Source organism: Tetrao urogallus (genome assembly GCF_951394365.1).
Source record: "Tetrao urogallus genome assembly, chromosome: 17".
Classification (NCBI taxonomy): Eukaryota; Metazoa; Chordata; class Aves; order Galliformes; family Phasianidae; genus Tetrao; species Tetrao urogallus.
This window is the reverse complement of record NC_136830.1, coordinates 9,332,588-9,357,658: the sequence shown is the minus strand read 5'-3', so window position 1 is coordinate 9,357,658 and position 25,071 is coordinate 9,332,588. Positions and strand designations below refer to the sequence as shown.

Genomic DNA, 25,071 nt, shown 5'->3' with positions numbered 1-25,071 from the left:
GCTTCTCTCTTAGCAAGGACGAGGTACCTGTAGACGTGTTCCTCCTCACTGGCACGGGGAGAAGGGGAGCTGAGCCCGTCTCTAGGAGCAGAGGCACTGGAGCTTTTGGCACTAGAGCTGTAGATCGGAGACTGGGACTGAGGCTGTGGAAATAAAATTTGCACTGGAAACAGGGAACACAACAAGAATATACACACTGTACTGCAACCCCACATGCTGCAGGAGAAAGTACAGCAGCAAAAACCTGTTACATAGCCCACCCAGCCCCCATCAGATGACCTACACCAGGAACAACTGTTTTCCTCTTGCCTCAGATTTGCCTATGAGTCCCAGACCTGAGCTGGAAAGCCCCAGCTTGCTTCCTACAGGCTACAGGACTGATGACTAACCCTAATCCCATCACACTACCACTTTGCTGGAGCACCAACGATGGGTTTTGAGGTCTTTTCTGCTATTTGATCTGACCTTCCCTCATTTCCCCAGTCTTTAGCCAATGTCATCCTCCCTCCTTGCTGTTTGCTCCCCTCATCTAGCCCCAACAAACCACGCACACACTCTCCCCACCTCCATCAGCACGTGCTTACTTGCTGGTGGGCGTATCTGGATACGCTGGGCTGCCACTGGTCCAAGGGGTCAATCACAGTGCCATTTAGGGCCTCACTGGAAGGCGGCGGAGGCACCGGTGGTGGCACAGCAATCTCCTGGTACGTGTGGTTTCCAGTTGGGTAGGAGTAAGGCGTTTCCTCTGTTAGAAACACTGGTCGCTTAGAGATATGCGAGGTGGTGGATTCCAGGTCTGCCAGTAAGGCGTCTGCAGGAACAAAAATTAAAACACACAGTATTGTGAAATCCCAGACAACAGATTCTTTTGCCTCGTTCACAATATTCACATCAGAAAGTCTTCAGGAAGTTTTCACTTAAGGTGATCTACCAAATGTGCTGTGAGTTGCTGCTGCACCTCGGACTTCCAGTACAAAGGAAAGGCTCAGAGATATCAGAGCAGTCAGAAAAACTGTGTCAGCCTCAGATCTTTGTCTTAAATGGAAAACCATGCAATAACTGCGACCTGCAGTCGCACAGTGTACGCTTTGCAGAAGAGCAGCCTAGGAGAAACCTGCCTAGAGATGGACTTGCAACAGGATATTGACACAGGCTAATTACAGGCCCCACATCATCATGGAGTCATTTAACGTGGCCGCAGGCGCTGCTTTTTGCAGGAAACAAGATCTCGGGAGGGGTTTTCTCCAGAGCTGAAGGCACTGCAAGAAGCATGCAGCTTTCAAATGAGTCTATCACCGTGGCAGAAGGAAGACGCGCTTCAGCTTTCCTAAGAAGAATACTCTGCACATACCACAGTTAATGAGCTTCCAGAGCCTGCCAGGTAAATGCAATTTCTTCTCCTGGAAACAATTAGCTTGCTGGGTGGAGCCTGCTCACAGATTCCTGAAGAGAAGAAAAAACTTCCACTCGCTAGAAACACCGGCGCTCGTGTCAGGCAGAGGAGCCCACGCCATAAGGTTAGCACCTCTCAAATCTTAAAGCAGGAAAAAATACACACCCTCAATAGCAGGAGGAGAAAACCCACCTTTCGCCTTCCTGGATTTCCTCCTGCAAACTACTCTCCGCCCATTCCAAGCCCTGCACTGCTCTGCTGTGACTCACAGGCAAATCCCAGCTTGCTGGGTTTTCTGTCCTGCAATTCCACCCCGCTGAGCCGACTGCAGACCAGGGTGGGGGAAACTCCTGCGAACAACTGCAGGTCTGCACTGCACACACTCCAACAGAAAGCCTCGCTGGCCGCCTGCCCAGCTCTCCAGTGAGCTCGAGCACACACTCTTTAATGCCATTAGAGAGGAGCCGGGCTGCTGGGGACGGCAGCGCTCTCCATGACAAGAGCATCACATACCTGGTAGGACCCTGTGGTGATGTGCAGTTCAGCCAGACACCAGCGACACGATTTGGGCAAACCTGGAGGAGAGGCCCTGGGAATGCCCCTGCCCCGTGCACAGCCCCAGCTGTCACAGCAGTCTCGGTGTGCAGGAGCTGCCCTTCCTCCATGCACAACAGGGAACTCAACTCCCAGACTGTGGGGCTGAGGACTGAGCCCAGGCGGAGGGACCCACAGCCTCCTGCAGGCAGGGTGGCAGGGAGCTGAAGTGACCAGGAGGCAGCAGAACAGGAGCTAAACCAGCTCACCCTAACGGCTGCCTACCAGCTCCCAGGGACTGGCACCTGCCAGCCCAAAGCCACTTCCTCAGCGCAGCCAAGGCACTTAGCAAGCCTCCAAAAAATATATTAAAGGGTCAAATGGAGGACAGCATCATCGCATTACAAGACAGGAAGGTACTGCTTTTATATTCAACTCTTCCACAAAGCAAAGCATCATAAAAGAAAAAGAAAAAAAAAAGAGCAGCTCTGCCCACAGATAACAAATTCGCTATTAGCAAATTAAATACTGAGTTAATTTAACTCCACACACCTTTCATTTAGCCAGAAAGATGCTCCAAAATCATTTCAACCAAAGGCGTCTTCCCAGAGGGACCAAAATAGCCCAGGAGCAGATTCTCCTAAGGGATACAGCTTGCTGCAGCTGGGGAAGAATGAGTTTGATCTTCTTTTTAAGCAAAAGAGCAGCTGGTGGATTCCACAGTGAAAGGCACAGACATACCTCAGGAGAACGCTGAAGAGCTGCAGTTTTTTCAGCCTGGTCCTGTGGCTGGAGGTTTTGTGCACACAACCTCCAACAGAAGTGCTACCCAAGAAGGTGTGGCTTTTGTTTCTCCCCACCAATGACAAAAGCAAATCAAACTCTACCAGGAAGTAAAAATCTCATGAGGTTGTATGGCTCGTCCAGCCCCGTATGGGGACCCAAGTCGTATTTCCACCCCCAGCCCTCCCTGCAGGACAGAAGATGTAACCATCTCGCCACACAGTTTGCCTCCTCAGCTCAGCACCCTCTGCTGAACGGTTCCTTGGGCAGAAACACAGCTCTTTTTTTACTAATAGTAATGAAGGGAGCTCAGCTAAATGGAGTGGTTTATTCCAGCAAGTCTGCAGGCGAGGGGTCTGGCAGTGCCAGGAGCACTCCGCTCTCAGGCTGCGAAGGAGTTAAGGAGACACTGCAGTTTAATGATTAACTTCCCCCATTCCCTCCCCCTTCCCAACTTGAGCAAACAAGGCAGAACTGAGGAACAGGAAGCAGAGGGAGGAGAAAAGGCTGGAGAGGAATCGCGCCGTTGCAGGGTTACTGCAACTGCTCTCAACTTCCCAACTGATGCCACAGCAGCTTCAGGAATGCATGCACACCTCGCTTCCCCTGTAGCACAGGATCCCTCACCCTCTTTGCTCCCCCCCGTGTTCTGCAAAGCCCCTCTCCCTGTGCCTATCTGACGTGCCCAGAGCCGGGTTGCTCCTCCCTGAGCTCGCTGCCACGATGGAGGGAAGCTCTTCTCCACCCACAGCCGTCCCCATTTCTCTTTCCAGCCACACGTGTCCTTTCCTGGACCAGTTCCAATTATCAGAACACAACATGAGGCAAGGGAAGAAACTAAGAAGGGAGTTCTACTGATGGAAAAAAAAGAGCCATTGCTCCCTACCTTTCTCTCACAAAAGGGACCTCAGGGACCAGACAGCCCTAACTTGGATGACTGCAACAAAGGTGCTGTGCGTTGTGCAGCGCTGTCACTGCAGTGACTGCTCCACAAATAGAAATATTCAATTCTTAAACAGAAATATTAAAGGCTCTATTGATTTCTCAGCTAATGAAGTGCTCCTTCCCAAGGCGACTCTATGGCACAGAGCTGCAGGAGGCAGCCATCAGCCGCTCAGTGCCACACAGCCCATAGGGCACACCAGAATGGAGCAGTGCAGCCGTCAGAAGGCACCACCACAGCCTGTAAGGATGGAGCAGGAACCCGGGGTGGCAGCGGCTGGGTTGGCACTGATGCACCTCACCCGGTCACCTACAGCCTCCTCCTGCTTTCGGCACACTGAAGCCTTCTGTCAGCACTTCTGCACTAAGGAGGGGGTGTGGAAGAGCAAGGGACACGATACCAACAGAGCTACTGCTGCATCACTGCAGTCACAAAGCCTCAGCTCACCGTGTGCTGCATCCCTGGAGGTGTTCAAGGCCAGATAGGAGGGGGCCCTGGACAGCCTGGTCTGGTATTAAATGGGGAGGTTGGTGGCCCTGCCTGCAGCAGGGGGGTTGGAAATTCGTGATCCTTGAGGTCCCTTCCAACCCTGGCCATTCTGTGATTCTGTGCACACAGCGCACCTCAGGGCACACCACGTCTTGGCACTGCTCAGCACAGCACCCTGCAGATGTGGGAGAGGCATAGAAGAAGAGTTTTCTTCCCTCCACCACAGGACCCAAAACTTGCACACACAAGGGAAATCACACTCCACCAGAGGGTTGCCCAGCCCACATCCTGCCTGCTGTGGGAAGACAGCTGTGTTCACCTTCAAGTGACATTTCAATGCTGTTTCCTGGGAAGGTGGGACAGTTAAAGAGTGATATCATGATTGATAATTTACTACTAAACAGCACTCTGAGACATCTAGAGGTCTGGGCACGTTTGACTCTCCCTTGTGCAAGAAAAGCCATTATTATCTACAGGGTTCTTGGGATCCTGGCCTTCCAATCCCACACTGCAGATGCATTAGGTACGGATGAGTGGCTCCTAACACCGACTGCACTGCTGCCAGCCTCATCAAAGCCCTGCCCATCTCTCAGCCTGGGACTGAAATTGCAGCACAACACGCTCTGCAATGTTAGAGGATGGAGGAAAAGGTAACTGACGTCCAGTGCACTGAACTCTCCACAAAAAACCCTCACACCAAGACAACTAGCAAGACGAAAGAGCACAGCAGTACCTTAGGGGAAGTCCCACCCATCAGTTCAAGTTGCACTGAGAAGAGCACTTATCTCCTGCATGGCCCTGTGCACACCTCATGCATTCCCAGCACAGGATCCTGCACCATCCCTGCGTGCCAGCACCTGCTGTCCTCTGAATGCTCTGAACCATGTGCAGCCTCAGGGTACATTCCTCGGCTTCATCTGATAAAGAGCAGTAATGCCCACCTGGGGTCACAGCACAGCCTCGAACTGATGGCTAACAGGGGACCCTTTGTATTGATGAACACAGCAACTCCCTTCTCTATAAATCTGAGCTGCACTCAGCCCTGCTTAATAGATGGTAAGGTAGTTAGAAAAGATACTGACACACATCTTCCTGTGTGCAAAGCATGCTGTTGGAGCACTCCCCCCCTGTGCCTTCCATGCACATCAGAAATGCTCCCAGACTGAGGTGTGCCACCTGTTCAGCAGTGCAGAACACATCACAAACCAGTGCATAACAAGGCACTGACAAATTCCCATCTGCCCATCAGCAACAGGTAAATTTGCTTTTGCTGATTAAAGAGAAGCCTTCCATACTGAGTGTCCAGCATGACTCCAGGCTCAGAGGGCTGGAAACAAACCTCAGCACAAAGATGCCAGCATTAGTGCCACAAGAGAGAAAACCACCTGGGCTTTCCACATGGAGTTCATGGCTGAAGATGAGCCATTAAGCCGTGCTGGCACTGCACACTGGAGCATCACCAGTGCAGCAAGCTCATCAAAAAGATGGTGGTCACACTTTCTTCTTCTTCCTACCTGCTGGGAAGGAAACAGACACACAGCTGAGGCAAGATGCTTCCAGTGCTCCACATATGAGCAGCTGAAAGCCACTTATACACATCCATCAAACCACACACCGCCTGCAGCTCTGCTTCAAACGAGACATCTGGAAAGCAAGCCATGCTAGAGATGGGATTCTTCACCCGGCCACCACATGGAGCCCGTGCTGCAGCGTTCAGGCATAGTCCCACCTCCCAGCATCACCCTGCCACGTGTCCCTGACAGCCCAGGCACGGCACACCAGGACATGAGGGCGAGATGCGCCAGCACGTGCTGCAACGCTTCACCCAGCACAGTGCAGTGCAGGTGGCTGCAGCTCTGCCATTCCTCCCCACACAACCAGAATCACACCACGTTCCCCGAGGTTAGGCAGCAGTAGATTTGCCACTGACTTGGCTTATTGAAATAGAAAGCAAAACAGCTGCAATTACTGGCGTAAATGAGGACATGGACCACGTGTCATAGTTGTGTCTCTCAGCATAAGACCAGCTGCAGATCCCCACATGCAGAATGACAAACCATTCTCTAGCCACTTTTCCTCAATAGCTTAAGATGCTGAATTCAGGTCCTAGATTTCTGCTGTAGCCTTAAAGAGAATGAGGGGAACTGCACATGCAGAATCAAATCCTGAGCTCCCACATTCATCTGAGCAGCCTCTTTGCAAAATCCTGGAATCCAAACATGAAAAATCTCCTTAGGTTCAAGTGAGTCTTCCCTTGCTCAGCTCCAGCAAAGCCAGCTCACATACAGGGAGACAGCTCAGGGCGGTAACCCAACCCCTGGCAAGACAGATTTACATTGTGAGTAACTGCAAAGGAATGGGGAGCTTGGGTATATTTATCCTGCTAAATGGCCTTTCAGAAGAAACATGTGCAATGCTCAAAGCTGCATCCCAAGGACTTGCTGGAGCCTTGCTGCACAACTTCTCACTGCCTTCAGGCGCCGGTGGGAGCCCCAGACCTGCAATGCTGTTGTCGGCAATCTCCTTTTCAGTGGTAAATTTGGCTTAGTGAAACAGAGGAGAACTGTAAGAAATTGGACAACATGAACAGGTGAATATGGGCATTAACTTCCAGGTAAAAATGTAGTGGCAGGTCCTTATGGTGTTATATCCTAACCAATGTTTTTAAATGAAAAAAGGATCAGAAGCTAAAAGAGCAATAAAATCCAAGGCTACATTCAGAATGAGACCTGAAAAACCGGATGTGCAGAGAGATGCTCTTCAAATCCTGGCATTCACTAACTCACATCAATAGAAAGCATGGAAAATAGGCCGGCTTACTCTCTAAATCATTTTTGGAAGGAGACATTTTAAAGTTTTCCCAACTATAATCCTAACACAGAGGGTGGTTAACATCCAGGACACATAGCAGCCCTCAGCTCTCCTGTCAAGCGGGGTCAGATTCTTTTTTTAAGACAAAAATCCAATGCACAGGAGGTAAGTCATTTGCCAGCCCTAACAACTGCAGGACTGCCTGCACCAAGCAGCCACCAGTATTTATAATTCCCACTGCTGAGATCCACCCAGAGGAAATTCAGATGACATGGCTGAAAAACCACTCACTATTTGTCATGTATGCCATGGTGCTTACTGCTCCTCATCAAGGTATCAGAGCAAGCTGTGCCTGGGGTCACAGACACAGTGCTGAATAAGAGGAACATCTGGACTGGTATCAATACATGGCATGGGCAGCTCCAACAGACAGCAATAAGTCTGTTGGACTTCACCAGTCCCTGAAGCTAGCGTTTCCCCTTAGAAGTAGGGGTGGATGGCAAAGGCACCCAAGGCTCAACAAGAGTTCATACTGTGACAGACAGAACTGCTTCCAGCATCACCTGCTGGTGGCCACCACGAATCCCAGCCATGCCCCGACCAGAACACAGCCAAACCCACCAGCCTTCCCCAGGGCAGCAGCCCACACATCCAGCTCTCCTTCAACGTTTGCTGGTAGTGGTCGAACACACCGTGCTGAGATGTGGTCTGTACAGTCAGCTGCAGCTTCCTCTCCCAACCGCTGAGCCCTGCAGCGGAGAGTCTGACCCAGGGCTTGTGGCCAGCTAACGTGCACTGCCACCACCCCAAGCACAGGGCTGCAGGGGCGTGCAAATGCAGCCCGTCCAACTGTTTTGGTAGCGGTCTGTTGGCTCCCTGCACGTTTGGGGTTTGAGGATGAGTTCAAGCCCCGCAGGCTGTAGCTGTAGCTTACAGCAGGGCGTGCAGGCTCACACTGCCCCTGAGTCCACAGTCAGACACTTCCCCACCAACCCATCCTCGCAACCCTGCAGAAGTTATTCCTTTTAGATAAACTCACTTGATTCTTGGAAGCCCAGCCCCAGCCACTCCGTGACTAAAGCAGCTCTTAGAAAACATTTTAAAGAGTGTGACGCCAAAATTCAGCCTTTCTCTAAACTGACAGAATAAACAGTCTGGTTGAGGCAGGAAATATTGTACCTCCACCTACCAAACTCTGGCCAGAGCACAAATTGAAATCCAGCTCCATCCAGCTGAAAGAAATCCCCCATCCTCCTGTCCCATTCCCCTAATTATCCTGTGCCTCCAACGCAGACCACAAAAAACTGCAGCCTGAAAAGAGAACAATGATCAGACAAACTGCAAATTCAGGAGATGTCCCCCACCACTACCAGCTACTACCACTGACACGGGCTTTGCAGCCTCACAGGGATCCAGCAGGGCTACAGAGTGTACAGCCTGACTGGTGCTGCTCTGCTCACACCAAGCGTGTGCCACAGTGCTTAAGCATTAGCTTTTAACACAGACAACCCCCCCCCAAAAACTGTGAAGGAAAGTCAACTCAGCATGCTACAAGAGAAGGCATTAAGAGAGCTTGCACCTGCTACAGGATCCTTCTGAGGGGCGGAGGTGAGAGAGCAACTTGTGCTTGCCCTGGGAAAACACAGAGGTCAGCACAAGATCCTCCCTGTAACCCACCACAGTACTTCCAAATTAACAGAAGCATTTCACTGTGCCGTGCAACTGCCCGGTAACCTGGCAATGGGGCAGTGCCAGCATGCTGATGGAGCCAGCCTGCCAGCATCACGAGGACAGCGTGCTTCTGTGCAGCCAGCCATGAGGCTTCCAAGGGCACAGGCACTGCTGAGGACTGCCAGCAGCCTGCAGGAGGCATCAGAACCCCCAGGGATTCAGGGCTCCATACCTGGAGGGAGCAGCCCTGACCATCTCTTGCAGCTCCGATGCCACAGGCTGGGAAACCCTTCCAACCCACAGGCTGGCAGGAAGGTAATCTCACCTCACCCAGACCAAAGAGCATGGGATCATCACTGCAACGGGCAGGCTGACAGACAGCAACCGCCTTGAAGATCTGTGTCAGCACAGTTTCATGGATGAAACAACACAAATCGAGTGCTCCCTGGCCTACAGTCCTGCATGAAGGAACCACAGCAGATTTTCCTGTAGAAACAGAATTTTTCCATGTAGTTCTTGAACAGTAAATGAGACCCCAGCTCAGACAGAGGGAAGTGAAGCACCACCCACAAGAGGAACTCGCAGTCATTCTGCCTTCCTTTGACCTCCCTAGAAAAACCTGCACATCCCTTCTGCTATCTCAGAACACTCCTGAGGTGTTTCACATCATCTTCAATGCTTTGAAGACATTGCTACCCCCACACAGACTGGTACAAATGAGACACAGCCATGAGAGTCCTTAAACTCTTGAAAAATCTTAAGTTAAACAGAATCAGCCAAGCTGTGCTAACAGCAGCCAGGTCCCAGTGTGTCTAACAGTCACAATGTCACAGAGATTATTACTCCTCCACATACGTTTGTTCAACATTCTCACACTGAAAGTGATCTGTGATTTAAGTATCGTCTCCTTTCAGAAGGGAAGCAGTTGGTATACCAGAAAATAAAGAGCAGGAAGATTACCAGACACACATCCAGAATGAAACGTGGTTTTGTTTCCTGTGTGTAACTGGAATGGACCCCACTGCAGACAAACAGGACGGCCTTTTCCAGCCCTCCCAGTTACCCTCAGCCCACTCCGTGGCTGTAGCTATCACTCCTGGAAACTGTCAACAGAAAGACCAGAAGCAACAATCTCTCAATGGCTGCGTAGATTCAAAGACAGCTAGAGCAAAGCGAGGCTGTGTAGATGCAACCTAACCTGGCTGCTCAGGTCTGGTGTTCTGCATCCAGGAAGCAGCACCTGAGCTCACCAGCAGCACCTCCACAGCTCTGGTTGCTCAGCCTGCTTGCGCCCAACGGTGTGACCTCCTACTTATTTCTCATTTCCAGAAAGTCCTGGGGAGGATGTAAGGGAGGAGTCACTTCCTGTCACATACCGCATCCACTTTTAAATAGCATGGTTTCCCCCGCACTAGAAGTGAAAAGAGACCTCTTATACTCCATGTTTAAATTTACAGTCCTGAGCAGCAACCTCAGCTCATCCCAGGAAAAACACCCTAAGTTAAGGCTTAAGTTGCCTTAAGCTGAACTCACACTCCATCTGGGCAGATGACTGCTTCTGGTGTCAGCGCTGCCGAGCGCTGGCAGCACTTCCAGAGCCCAGCAGCTCAAATCTCGACTCCTCTGTGGCACAGCTGGGGGAAGCTACCAGACAATGTAACGGCTTGCGTGGTTCCTTCCCATCTTGATTCACCGCGCTCTCAAGCTGAATCCTAAACAACAGGAAACAATTACCAAAAATGGACAAGCTTAAGTCAAAAAATTCTTCTGCTGTTCTATGAACAGTCTCCTGAAGAATCAGGAAAAGTATGGAAAGAGTTGGCGAGTCACAGCCCCAGCACATCCCGTGACACAGCAGCAGAGCTCACCCCACAGCTCACACGCTGCTGAGGAGCACAAAGCAGTGCTCTGGCTTTCTGAACTGGGAAGCTGAAGATTGCAAAAGAGAAGTTGGGAAATGTTCTACGTATTTCAAAGACTCGACCAGATTTCACTCAGTGCTTCAGCTCATGGCTATCAGTGATTCAGATGGGACTGAGGAGGTACCACAGCCCCCAGACGACCGTCTGCCCAAATGTTACAGCACTCACAGCAGAAGTGGGAGCCGTTTTCAGCCACATTTTTCTGTTACAGCAGCTGACAACTCCACACCTTAAACCCAAACCTCCAAGAATTCCATGTGACATTGATACAACAGGCTGCAACTCGCAGCAAAGCCTGCAGCCACAGCACCCAAGCTCCGATGGGGACCACAAATCAGAGCACTCACAAGTCCCTGACAGCAAGAAAAATCATCTGCCATGCTGGAGTGGAGCTGACCCGCAGAGCAAGCCCAATCTAATATGGCAAGTCCATGTTATATCAGAATAGAAAGTAAGTCTGCCTCTCAGGCTTGTCCTAAAAATACTTAAGTTGGAATTTCTCAGTCTCATTCTGTTGCCTGCTATGAACCCCACCTGCCACCATGTCTCCGTCAGAAGCCTCTCCTCCAGAGAGCAAATGAACTGATGTTCATACAGGACGTCACAGCTGGGCCCCCTGAACAAGAGAAGCAACAATCTGCACAAATTAGATTGTCTCAGTCTCTCAACCACCAAATTGGAAACAGCTTTGGTCTCCAAGGAGGGTGAGCACAGCCTCTGACAGCGCCCTCCCAGCGCGGCTCTTCTTGTGCAAGATCTATTTCTGATCTCAGCCTGAGAGCACACGGCTCCTCGGGCACTGCCAGGAAGCCCCATACAAAGGCACCAGCACATGGCCAGCACTGACCTCACGGCCTCCAGGAGGGAGGTGAGTTGGCTCACACAAAACTAAAGGACTTGGGCCACCCCCGCACCGCACAGCGCCCAAGGGCTCCCAGCTGACTCCAGTGGGGCAGGTCTGGATGTGCCAGTGCTCAGCGCTGACCTGGGCTGGATGGCTGCCAGCATCCTGGGAGGAAAAAAGTTGAAGAAAAATGAATCAAAGCACATCAGTATTTTAGTACTCTTTCTACCCCTCTCATGCAAAAGGGCGATTAAAGCTTCCCCATGCATGCCATAGGAATTCTTACTCGCTGCTGGTTTCCTTCAGAACGTTTCTAGAAACAGGGATCAACATTCAGAAAAGAATCCAACAAGATCTGCTTCTCCTCTGCCAAAACAACAAAAAATACTCACGAAAACCAAACAAGCAGCACTGAGCTGACCTCACAGGGACAACTTCCCAGGGCCAAGGCTGATCCAAATACCAGCTCTCTTCTGCAGGAAGAGGGGCTCAGCCCAGGCAGCTATCTGAGGAACCAGACCCTTCCTGCTGGAGCAGCACGCAGATCCACAGCCATTAGGCCAGGCAGTGCTGCTCCACAGGCTGCCACACCTCACCTCGTTCTGCTCTCTTCAAGCTAGATACACCACAGTGATGCCATGTAATTAATACATCGCTGAAAGTCTATCTGCAGTGAAAGGAAGGATTCCCTCTACCTCTTACTCTCCTTCCCACATGCTGATGCGGGGAGCGATTGCCACACACCTCCTGCAGCAGACCAGCAGCTTTCTTCTTCCAGCACTCTCCAGCAACCCAAAGCAGGCAAACTGTTCCCAGGTCTTCCCAGGGAACACAGAGGCAAAGAACAGAACTGACTGCAAGCAATGCAGGTAGGAGTGAACCCCCATCACTTGTGTGCCAGACACTGGATGTGTTGGAAACAACGGCCCAGAGCAGAGGTGTGGGGCACCCAGCTACTTCCAAGCAACCCTCCACGGGCCCAATGAAAGGAGGACAGGAATTTAAATGGCATTTTTTAAGCCCTGGGTGGACTGCATTTGCATAACTGTAGGCAACACTGAAGCTGCAGTATGCACTAACCAGTAGCAAATAACTCTTCTGGGGGGTTTCTAAGCAGGAGCACAGTGCCACGAGGTGTGCCAAAACAGCAGTGGCTCCAAACCTTTGGGCCACACCAGCCCTCCTTCACTTGTAATTTCAGGGCCCCCAGGTGGAAATAAGACGTTGGTGAATGTGAGGATTTAACAGGGCACCTCATACAGCTGCACAGCACTAGCACTCGCAGATCACGATTTGGAACTGCTGATTCTAGTTATCTGGGGAAGGAAAACGTCGCATCGGGGTTTGCAGAAGAGCAGAGCGCGAGAGTTCCAGGGAACAGGGAGCACCACAGAGCTCAGGATACAGTTTCACAAGATGCAGAAAGACAAATTAACAGCTCACCACTGCCAAAAATGGAGAGGTTTTACTCTCTCTTCCAGATGTGCTGCTGCCACTTACTTCTCTTGGCTCCAGCTCCTACAAGACCCCTCCACCAACCAGTTCAACAGAATACAGATCTCCCACCCCCCCCAAAGAACACTGTTTCTTCAGAGTTAGAAAAGTGAGGTGAGCAAAGCAGCCAGCAAAAAGGATGGGGTATGGCCAGAGATATAGGAGGCAGCAGCAGGTACAGGAGACAGAAGTCCAGCAGGTGTCACAGAATCACAGAATGGCCAGGGTTGGAAGGGACCTCAAGGATCACGAATCTCCAACCCCCCTGCCGCATGCAGGGCCACCAACCTCCCCATTTAATACCAGCCCAGGCTGCCCAGAGCCCCATCCAACCTGGCCTTGAACACCTCCAGGGATGGGGCATCCATGGCCTCTCTGGGCAGCCTGAATAGACATGAAACTTCAAAGAGGAAAAAAATTTGTATCTTTTAAACAGTGGAAATCCTATCCAAACAGCATAAACAGATCTGATATAGACCCTTCCAGGCAAAGCGCCAATGACAAAATTTGAGACACCCATAAAAGATGCTGAAATGAAAGACAGAAATGTTAGTATGAATTCTGAATTCATTACAAGCATTAGAAGCACAAATCCTGCCCATGAGATACAGAACCCTCTGACTACCAAACAGCAGTCCAGCAGCACAGGGCAGCATGCTAAAGAGGCACTGCCATCATATCCACATTTAGTACAGCCTCTCTGAGACAATCCCAACCTGAAGGATACCATAAACTTGGAAGACAGTAGTTTACCAGAGATTATTCCACTGTAGCAACTTGCTAGTAGTTAACAAGAATAGCTCTGAAGAGTGCAAGCAAAGTGCAACAGATGCAAATCTGCCCTTAAAAACCAAGGTGTATCACACTGCAAAACTTATGCCTGCAAGGAGAAAGGAAGTCCCAGCACATCTCCCTCAGACACTGTGGATGCCAAATGAGATCTCAAAGGTCTTTTCCAACGTAAAGGACTCTCTCAGTTAAGATGGATTACAGACTTGCTGCCTGACCTGCCAGCTGCTCTGAGGGGAGCTGCTCTCCCTTGTCAAGAAACCCAATGTTTGCCCAACTTGCCATATGGTCTAACTGGCATTTTAAAAACTTGGCTACTAAGAAAACGCTCAAAATGGAGGCTCCGTCTTGTTAGGAAGCTGTGGTTTCTGTAAGGGTTCTCTGCAACAGAGTGGGAGCACACTTGGAAGCAGTGGTGAGTTCTGTCCAAGCCAAGAAGCGTTAAGTCATCACCGGGAACAGACTTACACAAAGCACTGCCAGCAGCACGATGCAAACAGGGCAGGGGGAAACAACAACATGTAGCATTTTTCAGTCACGTAGATCTTAAAACTGCTTATAACTATAATAGGCAGAAACTTTTAAAAGGAGGTTTTCAATGAGCATTCTACTGAAACCTAAAGATGAGCCAAATACGGAGCAGGTAAGTGGCATCTTTGGAAATCCACCTCCCGGAAAAGTCCACTGAGCACATGGAGGCAGAGGACCCATGGTAGAAAATCCTCTTTTTGGGCTCTTTTTTTTTCCTTTTTAACTTCAACAGCAGCCAATGGGAATGGCAGGAGAACGTTCCAGAAGTGAGTGTGGGAACTGCTTCCCCTGCGTGCTGTGGGAGATGTGGGTGGCAGCCGAGCAGCACGCTGACAGCACGGCACTCCAGGACTCAGTGCTTCTCCCAGCATCAGCAGCAGACCGTGGCTCAAGAGTTTCACAAACACCCACAGGATGAAAGGAAATTGTTAAAGCAGACAGAAAACTCGCATTAAACAGAGAATGGAGTGGATTCAGGGAATCTGAGGTTCTCTCACCTCCTGATGCACAAAGGCAGATGAGCTCATGCATGTCAACATCTCCATCTCAGTGCTCTGCTCAGGAGCACTTTGCTCTGACAACCGAAGGCTGCTTTGCTCACAAGAGAACTCATGACCACGTAAGACCACAATTTAAAAATGATGGAAACAGAGTAGAAAGAGGTAGAAGATGAGTAAAAGAGACCAATCTCCAGAGCTGACCAAAAATGGAAATGCCAGCAATGCTGAAATAGAAGCAGCATAAGAATAACTTCCCTCCGTAGGTACACGAAATAAATCCTTCTGCAAATCACTTTCTAAAAAAGGGTTTTCAGCATGATCTCTGGTTGTCCCTCCACCCATTCCTAAGACACAAATCACCAAGCAGCTGAGAGAAGTGGGGAAATATTTCACAGTCATCTGCAGAAGTCGAGATGCCTGGTTCCTCCATTTCTGCTTTGCTGAAAATTGAGTTGACTTTGCTTGTCTCAACCCATCATAATCTTACCCTTGCTCAGGGTACAGCAGGGATAACAGAAATTCCATACATTTTCCTACCAAGTTCCTCAATGCATACTTGTTTTATGCACACACATACCTACTCACAACACTCTGAAATTAATTTGATCCATTTCAGAGCCACACTGGCATCATCACACAGGGAACCAGAGGGACCAGGCCCAACTGCTTACACGTTGTGTGCACAAGGGCATCGTCCCCACACACACAGCAGTGCAACCATCCCCTCTCCAAGGACAACATCCCATTCCTCTCTCTGCTGCAAACCCATTTGTAACTGCTTAAAGCAGCTGGAAAACAGACTAACCTCAACCCCTTCCCCAGAAAATTCAACATTTTTTTAAAAAGGCTGTTTCTGCCAAGCAAGCACTGAACGCACTGCATTCCATTTCATTAAAACAATTACTCAGAAGGCAGCCAAGAATGACATAAAGCTTCCTCTGCACCCCCCAGCCCCCAGCTTTGCAGGGCAGGACCGCACTGAGCCTCAGAGCGCGGTGCTGGCCGGGCTGGCCACAGATTGCATCTTCCATATGCTGGCAGCAGGATCAGAGGACCCCAATGTGCCTCAACAGGCCCAAAGGGGGGGGCAATGTATGTGGGAGCACGGTGATCTGTTTGTGTTGTTTGGAGGTAAATTAGCATCTGTTACATTGTGCCTGCAGCCAACTCTTACAGCAAGACAAATGCTAACCCAGCTGATTTGGTCTGAGATTCACATGGCCAAGGCTTCCCTGTATGGTCCTGATACAGATGGTGCTGGAAGCACCAGATTTAAGCACTGAAGAAGCAGATGAGCAGTGTGCCACAGCAGCTGTGCTGGCCAGGTGCTGCCAATGGAACTGCCCAGGACAGCAGAGCTCCAACCTGCCAGAGCACCAGGCTGACAGCTCCATGTTAGAGGAACCTGCCTGACAAACACATCCCAACCTCCAAGCGCTCGGCCTGACTGACAGTTTGAGCTCCCCACATTTCACAGCAGAAACAAAAGGCAGCTTCTTCTGGCACACACCGCTCACCCACCCACACCAGAGCTGGCCGCTGATAAGAGGCTTCATGACGTGGCTGAAATGGCATCTCACTCCCTCCCCCAGCGCCCAGCGCTCTATAGGGATGGAGTCCAACTGCTGGAGCTGCTCACAGCACACAGAGCAGCTCCAGCTGTGCCTCACTCTGCCTAACCGGGCCAAAGTGGCCCGAGAAGAGCCTCCCTCAAAGCAACAAGAGGGAGAGCTGCGAAGCCTGACAGTGCTTCTCCTTAGCATCTCATTCTGAGGGTTACCCCTGCCCTAGAGGGTAATTTGCTAGCAGCACCCTCTGACCCTGCTCGTGAGGCAACCGCTGGTGCTGAGAAATGGGAAACAAAGACACAGCTAGTGGCCGAAGGACAGGCAGTGAGGGCTGCCAGCAGGCTGCTGTCTTATTGCAGCCCCTGGGGCATCAGAGAACTCAGCTGATGTGCCTCAGGCTGAAGAGCCTCAGGCTCCTCTGTCTGAGGATCCAGTTCCATGAAGTGGCTCCAATCGAACAGAACTCCTTTCAGAGAGAGCCTGAACTTGTTCAGACCCAAAGAGGTTACAGCAAGACAGTATTAAACTGCTAAACCTCAGCCAATCATTTACAGCCCTCCCACCTGTGACCTTTCCTACTTGCAGTTTTCTTTGCCCTCTTCCACTCTCAGGAAAACCTGACCCAGCCACGGTCTGTGAGCCACCACAAGCTTTACAGCAGGGAGAGGAGGCCTCTGCTCACTTTGCACTGCACGGAGGGAAATAAAGATACTACAGAGATACAGACATGGATTAATTCCATCCACCAGCTCAATTTTGTGACAAAAAAAACAAAAACGGGATCTGGTTTATTCCTGGAGATCCCATGCAGTCTGCTTCACAGCTAAGCCATTTAAAGCACAATTCCCCACGCAAAGCATCATTCAGAAAGTTCATCCCCCAGAGCAACACTTTTATTTTCTTTTTTTTTTTTTTAATGTTCTTTAAACATTTGCAAAACGTTAGAGGTTTAGGCAAGTGGAATGGAAAGTAAAGCCAAGCAATCATTGCTGCAATGTGGCTACAGCCACTGCACGCTGCCAGCCAGCCACGCTCAGCAGCCCACCCTGCAGAGCCACACACACCAAGCACAGGAGTGCTGTGACCAGCAGCGTGTCAAACAGCATTTCAAGTCCAACTCCTCCAACCTCATGTCAATAACTTCTGCACTGTGAACAGATTTAGTAGAAGGCAGCCCCACAGTGCTGCAGGAGAAAGGAGCAGGGCATTGGCAGCACTGGCTGCCTCCCCCCGGGGCTGTCCTATGCACCCTCAGATCCACAGCACAGAGATTTCTCCAACAGCTTCACATCAGTTTCCCATGTAAGTTCAGAATAATTGCTGTCTGTTGCATTTATACGAGCAGAAAAAAAATGCTTACCAGATTCCTAAACAGCACAAGCATGTAACCTCACGACACGAGCTCCTATGGCTGGAACACCAAGAACACCAAAGTTGTTCCCACTCTGCTTTGTTTGCTTTATGAGGATTTATAAACATAACTTCAAAGTGTCCAAATGCTCTGGAACCTCTGCCCAGAAAGCCCAGCCAGCTGGCCTGTGCCGCCCTGGTGCTATTTGCCATGAGAACAAGCACAAACAGGGGGAAAAAAAGAATTACAAGTGATATGACACAGTCATATGTTATTTTTTTATGGGGTATCTTTAGAACACGACATTCTTTGAATGACTTCACGACATTTTGTGGTAGAGACTTGGAGTAGAAGTGCTGTGGGGAACATGGAAGGGAAAGGAAATATCTTCCCGCTCACAGACTGTCCTAACAGGGGATGCAGAAAGGATGAGCAATCAGAATGGCAGCACGGGAACATAAACAGAGCTGAGAACAGACACGTATAAATCTAATTCAAACTTGCCACTGTGTGCTTTTCCAGCAAAAGTGATGGGAAGCGTGAAAGAGTGACTGTTCTGAGATCCTGCAGGAAGCTGTTCTGGAAACACAAAGATGGCAATAAACATTAACCGCACTCTGCAGGTAAGGAGTTGTCACTCCTGCTGCACAGATGGAAAAACAATTCGCCCAAAGGCAGATCTGTGGATAAAGGCTTACTTTATACTGAATCAAACATCAGCTCCAGCTGAAAGAGGCGCCTCACCTATGGCCTCATCCACACCCTGGTAGTGAGGTGGCTTTGTATGAACACATGGTCATAAAGAGCAAGGAACTGGTTTGGCTAAAAACCAACCAATTCAAACAATTTCTAGAGAAATCAGCTCGCTGATCCAGCTACCTGTGCTGTGGTTAGTAACTGCGCTGAAGGGAGATGGGAAAAAATGCAGCTGCAGCCCAGCTCCTGCACTGCACTGAGTCCAGCTGCCCCGCCACAGGGCAAAGGAGCCCTGCTTCCCAACCCAGCAGCACACATCTGTCCAGGCTGGCTTCCAGCAGGTCAGCAGCGAGCACGGATCCGCCCTGCAGCCCCATTCCCACTCACTACGTAAGCAGAAGCACACGAGGGCTGGGGAAGCGGGAATCACCATTTTTGGCTGCAATCTGAAACCAAACTGGATGAGACACACAGTGAGATGTTACACGCACTGAAAAACAAGAACAGGACCCAAATGTCTCTGCAGTTCCCTACTCAGCATTTTGAATTTAATTGCCTAATAGCCGTGGCATCCCAGACTTGCGGGGAGTGCCATCAGACCTCACTCAGTGTGGACAGGCCATTCTGAGCAAGCAGCTCACTCCCTGTGTCCCGTCCTCCTGCCGTACTCAGAGAAGCTCCCTGGACAATGCCTCACTTTCATGCAGCTGAAGCACATGTTCATTAACAGCTTCCTCGTCAGACAGAACGGGGCACAGAGCAGCACACAGATGGGAGCACAGCCTGAGCTGCGGAACAGGGAGCTGCGAGCCGAGATCCCGCTCACACACCCTGCTTTTCACCAGGGTAACATGGCTGAATTCAGAACGTGCTCCTGCTTTCTCCAAAGCTGCAGGAGCTCCGGGCTATCACAGCTAACACAGCACTCTGATCCTGACAGATCTGTTTGGTGGCCGCAGGCTGTTTCCTGCTCCCCCGCAGCTGCACTGCTGTCACACAGATTCAGCTTAAGGAATTTAAACATCTCTGTCATAGCAGTAGGTCAGAAAAACCACCCCGATGTCACCAGAAGTGCACTGTTACCACTTGTTCCGCTGCCAGACTTCCGAAATCTGACCTTTCTGGAGCTTCATGTTTCATACAATACAGTTTAAGGGGAAAGTGGATGAGAAAAAAAGGATGAAGAGAAATCGAGGCGCTGTGATTCCCCTGGCATGAGAGAGCAGGCAGAGATGGAACTACCCGTTTCTTCCTCTAATGGTTGAGATGGTGTCAGAGGATCAGTTTTAACCAGGAGGGCGGCTGAACACTCGGGGTAAGTTGACCTCTCCCAGACAGAGACAAAGCAGCTAAAGACAGCACAGAGTCCGACTTTCCATGGAAATAGAGCAGCAAGAAAAGAAGCCTCTCTGCATTGCACACTGCTTGAGGCAGAGGACTCCCCGTCTGAGCTGCTCAGGACAATGAAGCCCCTGTTTTACAAGGGCTCAGAACAGCTAAGAAGCTGAAACAAGTCAGAACCCCATTGTGCAGAGCAGCAGCTCTGTTTGCAGTCTTCTTGCCCAGCACCAGGAACGACTCGGAAACCTGAGCCAGCAGAAAGCACCAAACTACCTGAGCAGCCCTTCCCCCCAGCACCGCTCCCTGGGCACAGCTGACTGTCAGCAATTTCCCAGCAATTTCAGTCAACTAAAAACCAAAACCCAATACGTATGATTGCAGACGGAAGGAACAGGCAGAAGCAGCAGGAATGCACGAGGCCAACAGCACAGACCTGATGGGAGAGGTGGCAGGCAGGCCTTGCTGAGCCCCCTCCCCGTGCACAACCAGCAGTAAGCAAACCCTGAGAGTTAAGTCATACAGATGGGGTGCTGGAAGCTCCTCAGAGAGAGACAAGTTTTAAAGAACAATCTCTTGTACTCTGAATTTTCGTGCCCAGAAGTTCCAAAGCCACGTCGCTAGGCAGACATTCTCCAAAATGAAACATCCTCCTAGCAGTGAGCAAGCACACCTCCAACGAGCTCCTTACAGCACAGCCAAAGCACCGCCGTAAGTACATTCTTAATAAACAGCAGAAACAACTTTGCAAAAGATCTCTCACAAGCTCCACTGAATGCTGTTTTGTTTCTGATTGCAAAACCCAGTGAAAAAAAAAAAAAAAAAGTGTCTGAAAAAATAAGCAAGCAGTAATGAAACGGGAATTTTAAAGCCTCCAAAAGACAGCTTTTAAAAGCAACAGCAACTTCTGTTTGGAGTTGCCAAAGCTCTCAGTAAATAAATAACGCTCCACATGACTTAGACAAGGTAGTGCCATGGAACCAGGAATAATTCAGCAGCTCAATCTGCCCGAAGCAAACGCATGTGACAGATCACCTGTTGCTGGGGGCACAGCACGTAACAACACTGCACTCTGGGAAGCTCTGGGTGATACACTCCCAAGCCAGGACCCACACTGCTCAGGACCAGGTTTTATTCTCCACACCCATCCACAGCGCCACAGAACAGCGAGCTTCCTGCCCAACTCCAAGCACGTCCGCAAAGCGTTTCCTCTGAGGCTCAGGGCAGGCAATGCGAGCCTGGCCAGCTGCCCAGGCTCCCCACCCCCCCCATCCCCACCATGTGCTGCTGCAGTTTTGTCAGGCCCAGCGTTGAGCTCCCTATGCTGCTGGGACGCAGCTTCCTGCAGGAGCTGTGCACTGCAACGCCATTCCTCCAGCACTGAGGGTGGGGGAAAAAAAAAACGAGAAAAGTCTTTTCAGCTCTGATCAAATCCAAACCCCCAGTGTGACCCAAACCCACACCCGCTGGTGTTTTGTAACCTGTCCAGACCAAGTAAAGTACCTCTGGGTCTGAGTTTTACAGTGCAGGAGTACGCATTGACCAACATTCCATCAGCTCCTCTGGAAGGGAGAGGGATGGCCCAAAGATTTACGATAAGCTGAGGGAATTAGGAATAGAGACATCACTGGTGCTGTGCGGTGCTCTGTCACACCCAGCCAGGCGCAAGAGCAGTTTCTGCACCACACAGGGGTATCTCAGCTGATTTTATGCAGCATCAACTCTGAACCTACACAGTGTACAAGCACAGCACAGCGCTTCGCCTGACTTATGTATCCCAATCACAAAATGGCTTGGGTTGGAAGGGACCCCAAGGGTCACCAAGCTCCAACTCCCCACCACAGGCAGGGCAGCCAACCTCCACCTGTAATACCAGATCAGGCTGCCCAGGGCCCCATCCAACCTGGCCTTGAAGATCTCCAGCACTGAGGCATCCACAGGCTCCATGTGCAGCCTGTCCCAGCAGCTCACCGCTCTATCTGTGAAGAGCTTCCCCTGATATCCAAAAGCTGAGAGCCTTTAGAAAAACAAGGGAGCTGCAGTGATTTGCAGAGGGAAAGCACTGGTGTGCTCTTTTTAAGATAAATTCTGTAGATTTAGATGAGAGAAAGAGAGCTTTTCTTGTTCGGATGGTTATTGTAGGATCGTCAGATGCCGTCCAACATGAAAGACTGCACAAAAACCGAGAAGGACCCGGTGTGTGACCCGATGAAACCAAGCTGTTGGGACGGAGTTATACCTTATCCTAGAACCTCCACTTCGACCGCGCTAACGAGCAACGCCTCAGCAGAGCAGAAGAGGTCCAAACTCGGACCTTCTTCAGCCCTCCATTCCTCGTTCAGAGGCAGCCCGCCGCTCGCTGCTGGAGGCGGATGGCAGCAGCGCTGCGGCCCCTCCCAGCCCGCTCCCATCGCTTCCACGCGCGGGACTCCGCGCCGCCGAGCTCCGCGGGCCGCACCCCGCGCACGGGCCGGGATCGGGCAGGCGGGGCGAAGCCGAGCCGAGCCGTGCCCCGGGGCGGCGGGCCCGAGCGGCCAGCGGGAGGGACGCGGCACCTCGGGGAGCCCCGGCCGCCGGCACGGATCCCGGCCGAATCCCGCGGCCAGAGAGGCGGCCCGCAGCCCGTTGAGGAGCGCCGGGAACTCACCCAGGTCGTCCATGGTGCCGGTGGTGCCGCCGCCCGCTCTCCTCAGCGCCTCGCAACTTTCCCGCCCCGCCCCCGCGCGTGCCCGCCGCCCGCGCGCTCCCGTTGGCGTCGCGCGTGCCCGCGGCTGCCCCCTGCCGGCGGGAGCGAGGGGAACGCCCCGGCACGGCGCGGCGGGCAGTTCGGGGTCCCCGCGCTCCGACCTCGTGTTGGGAGCTGCGGAGGGCGACGAGGCGTTCCCTGAGCCCGCCCCGCTCCGGACTGAGCCCGCCCCGCTCCGGACTGAGCCCGCCCCGCTCCGGACTGAGCCCGCCCCGTCCCCTCAGCCGCCCCCCACAAAAAATAAAGCGGCTCTGCCCCCGAAGCTCGCCCTATGCCTGCTGCGGGGCTACCCGGCTGCTGGAAGCAACTTTAGCCCGTGTCACCATTCCCCTCCTGCGCTCTGCCCCGGGACTGCAGCGCTGTGACTCGGCTCCTTCCTTATCTTCTGCAGAAGTTATGGTAAGGAATTATCGCCCCGCTGGGCAGATGGCAAGCGGGTCAGAGAGCTGGAAATGAAGTCAATGAGTCAAGCTAAGCACCGACCCCATGCAGAGCACCTGCTGCTGCCAGCCCTCCGTCCATCCCTCTCGAAGCCGGCGCTGCCGGGCCAGCCCCGTGACCCCGCACAGCGCTCAGGTTGCCAGCCAGGAGAAATCAGAGCTCACTTCTCCGGCGGTGTTGCGAGCAGCGCCCTTATTTGCATCAGACTGAACGCTTGGCAGAGAAGAACGCGCACGAAGCCCCAGAGCGCGACTGGAAGGCGGGCAACGGAGCCCTGCGCTTCAGGCCGCACTTCCACGTGGATGCTGCCAGTAAGGAAGGGAAAAAACAGGACAGCCGCAGCCCGGCTTCCATTCATTGCTCGGCCGCCTTCCCCACCCACCGCGGTGCGAAAGAAGCGCGCCACGACCGCAAGACGCCGCGCCGGTACTACAGACTCGAGCAACGAAGGAATACAATTTTCTACTCTTAACCAGCACGATTCAGTCTCCGTAGAGACTGTCAAAAATTGCCAATGCCGACTATATTTCAAGTCGTCATGGCGGGGTATTGGGAAAAGTTTTCAATTAGCAATAATCGCGCCTCGGATTAACCTCATTGGCTACGATACTGCCACTGCGCAAAGCTGACCGCCCTTCTCTCCGCCGCCACCCCAGGCACCGAGGCCACTGGCGCTGTCACGGCGAGTGGCTCCCCATCGCCGCAGGTCCCCCGCCCTTACTGCCGCCGGCGCCGCCCGGTACCGCGGTCCCGGGGTTACGGTGAGGAGCGCAGCCCCCCGTCGTGCCCACCTCCGAGCTAGGGAGCGGGCGGCCGCGAGGCATGCTGGGAAGTGCTATGCAAAGCAGGCATGACGTCACGCGGGAAACCCCGGCTCTCCCCGCCGGCGGGGCGCTCCTCAGATCCCAGCCCCGCCCTCGGGGTGCGGCCTCCCCTCCGCTGCTCCGGGAACGTGCAGCGCCACCGGGCCGCTGGGAGCGCCCCGAGGGAGAGAACGCTCTACGTTAAGGAGTGAGAGAATGAAAGAAGAAACGAGGCGAGGAACATCCTCAGCAATCACCGCTCTGTCGTTAACCACGAGAAATCAGCCTCCGGGGAGGCTCTCAAAAATTGCCAATGCCGACTATATTTCAAGTCGTCATGGCGGGGTATTGGGAAAAGTTTTCAACTAGCAATAATCGCGCCTCGGATAAACCTCATTGGCTACGATACTGCCACTGCGCAAAGCTGACCGCTCCTTCCGCGCCGCCGCGGCCCCCGCAGCCGCACCGCCGCCTACATCAGAGCGCGCCGCCGCGGCCCCGCGCGCCCCTCGCCTCCGGCCCCGCGCGCTCCCCGCCGCTGCCGCGCCGCGCCCGGAGCGCCCGTGTGTGCGGGATGAGCGCGGCGGCGCGGAGCGGCGGCGGCGTTGGCGCGCGGGGTGTGCCGGGAGCCCGCTATGCTGATGAGCGCGGGGAGGGACGGGCGCCACGGCGCGGCGCGTCACAGCTCTGGGCGGGCGGCGCCTGCGAGCGAGGAGGGGTTCGGAGGGCGCGCGGTGTGCCGGTAGGTGGGCGGCCGGATCGGGCTGTGCTGTGCGGCCAGGCGCTCCTCCTTCTCCTTTTTTCTCTCCTCCTTTTTGTAAAGTAATAATTATTTTTAAAAGGCTCCTCTCTAATGAAACAACCCCTCAAATCCTGCGGTTTATCGTGAATATGGATGGAATGTGGAGACTGAAACGTGCACCGAGCAGAGAGGCACAACCGGGTGCTGGCAGGGGCAGCAGGCAGGCAGCCCAGCACAGGGCTTGTTCCAGCCGGGATCCAGTTTTCCAGAAACTCTGAATAACCGAATTGCAGAGAGCATCACTGCCCGGAGAAAGCCAGCACCGAAACCGATCGGCTTCCTTGCAAGACAAGGAGAGAACTGCCTCTGCAGACTGTAAGGCATACAGGATTTTTCAGGCACTGTTTGAAAACCTTTAAAGCTAATAGCAATTGAGCCTCAGTATCGTTCACCACGCACCACTGCTGCTCCGTTGGCTTTCTGCCACCTCATAGAATCGTAGAATCACTCAGGTTGGTAAAGACCATAAAGATCATCGAGTCCAACCCCAACTACCCTAACAACCCTCTGCTGAATCACGTCCCTGAGCACCACATCCAAACGATTTTTAAACACATCGGGGCTGGTGCCTCAACCACCTCCCTGGGGAGCCCGTTCCAGTGCTTAACGACCCTTTCTGCAA

The 25,071-nt window shown here is 52.3% G+C and overlaps 1 protein-coding gene across 1 annotated transcript in view; it reads right to left on the bottom strand.

Annotated features, from left to right (window-relative positions):
- Positions 1–22,317, bottom strand: part of PXN (paxillin) — a gene marked incomplete at both ends in the record, with an annotated part of 39,161 nt that extends 16,844 nt beyond the window's left edge. Inside the window, 3 exons of the mRNA XM_079543691.1 lie at positions 28–143; positions 585–811; positions 22,116–22,317. Coding sequence (XP_079399817.1) covers positions 28–143; positions 585–811; positions 22,116–22,317 — 545 coding nt within the window. The remainder of the gene's footprint in view (positions 1–27; positions 144–584; positions 812–22,115) is intronic.
- Between the last annotated feature and the right edge of the window lie 2,754 nt (positions 22,318–25,071).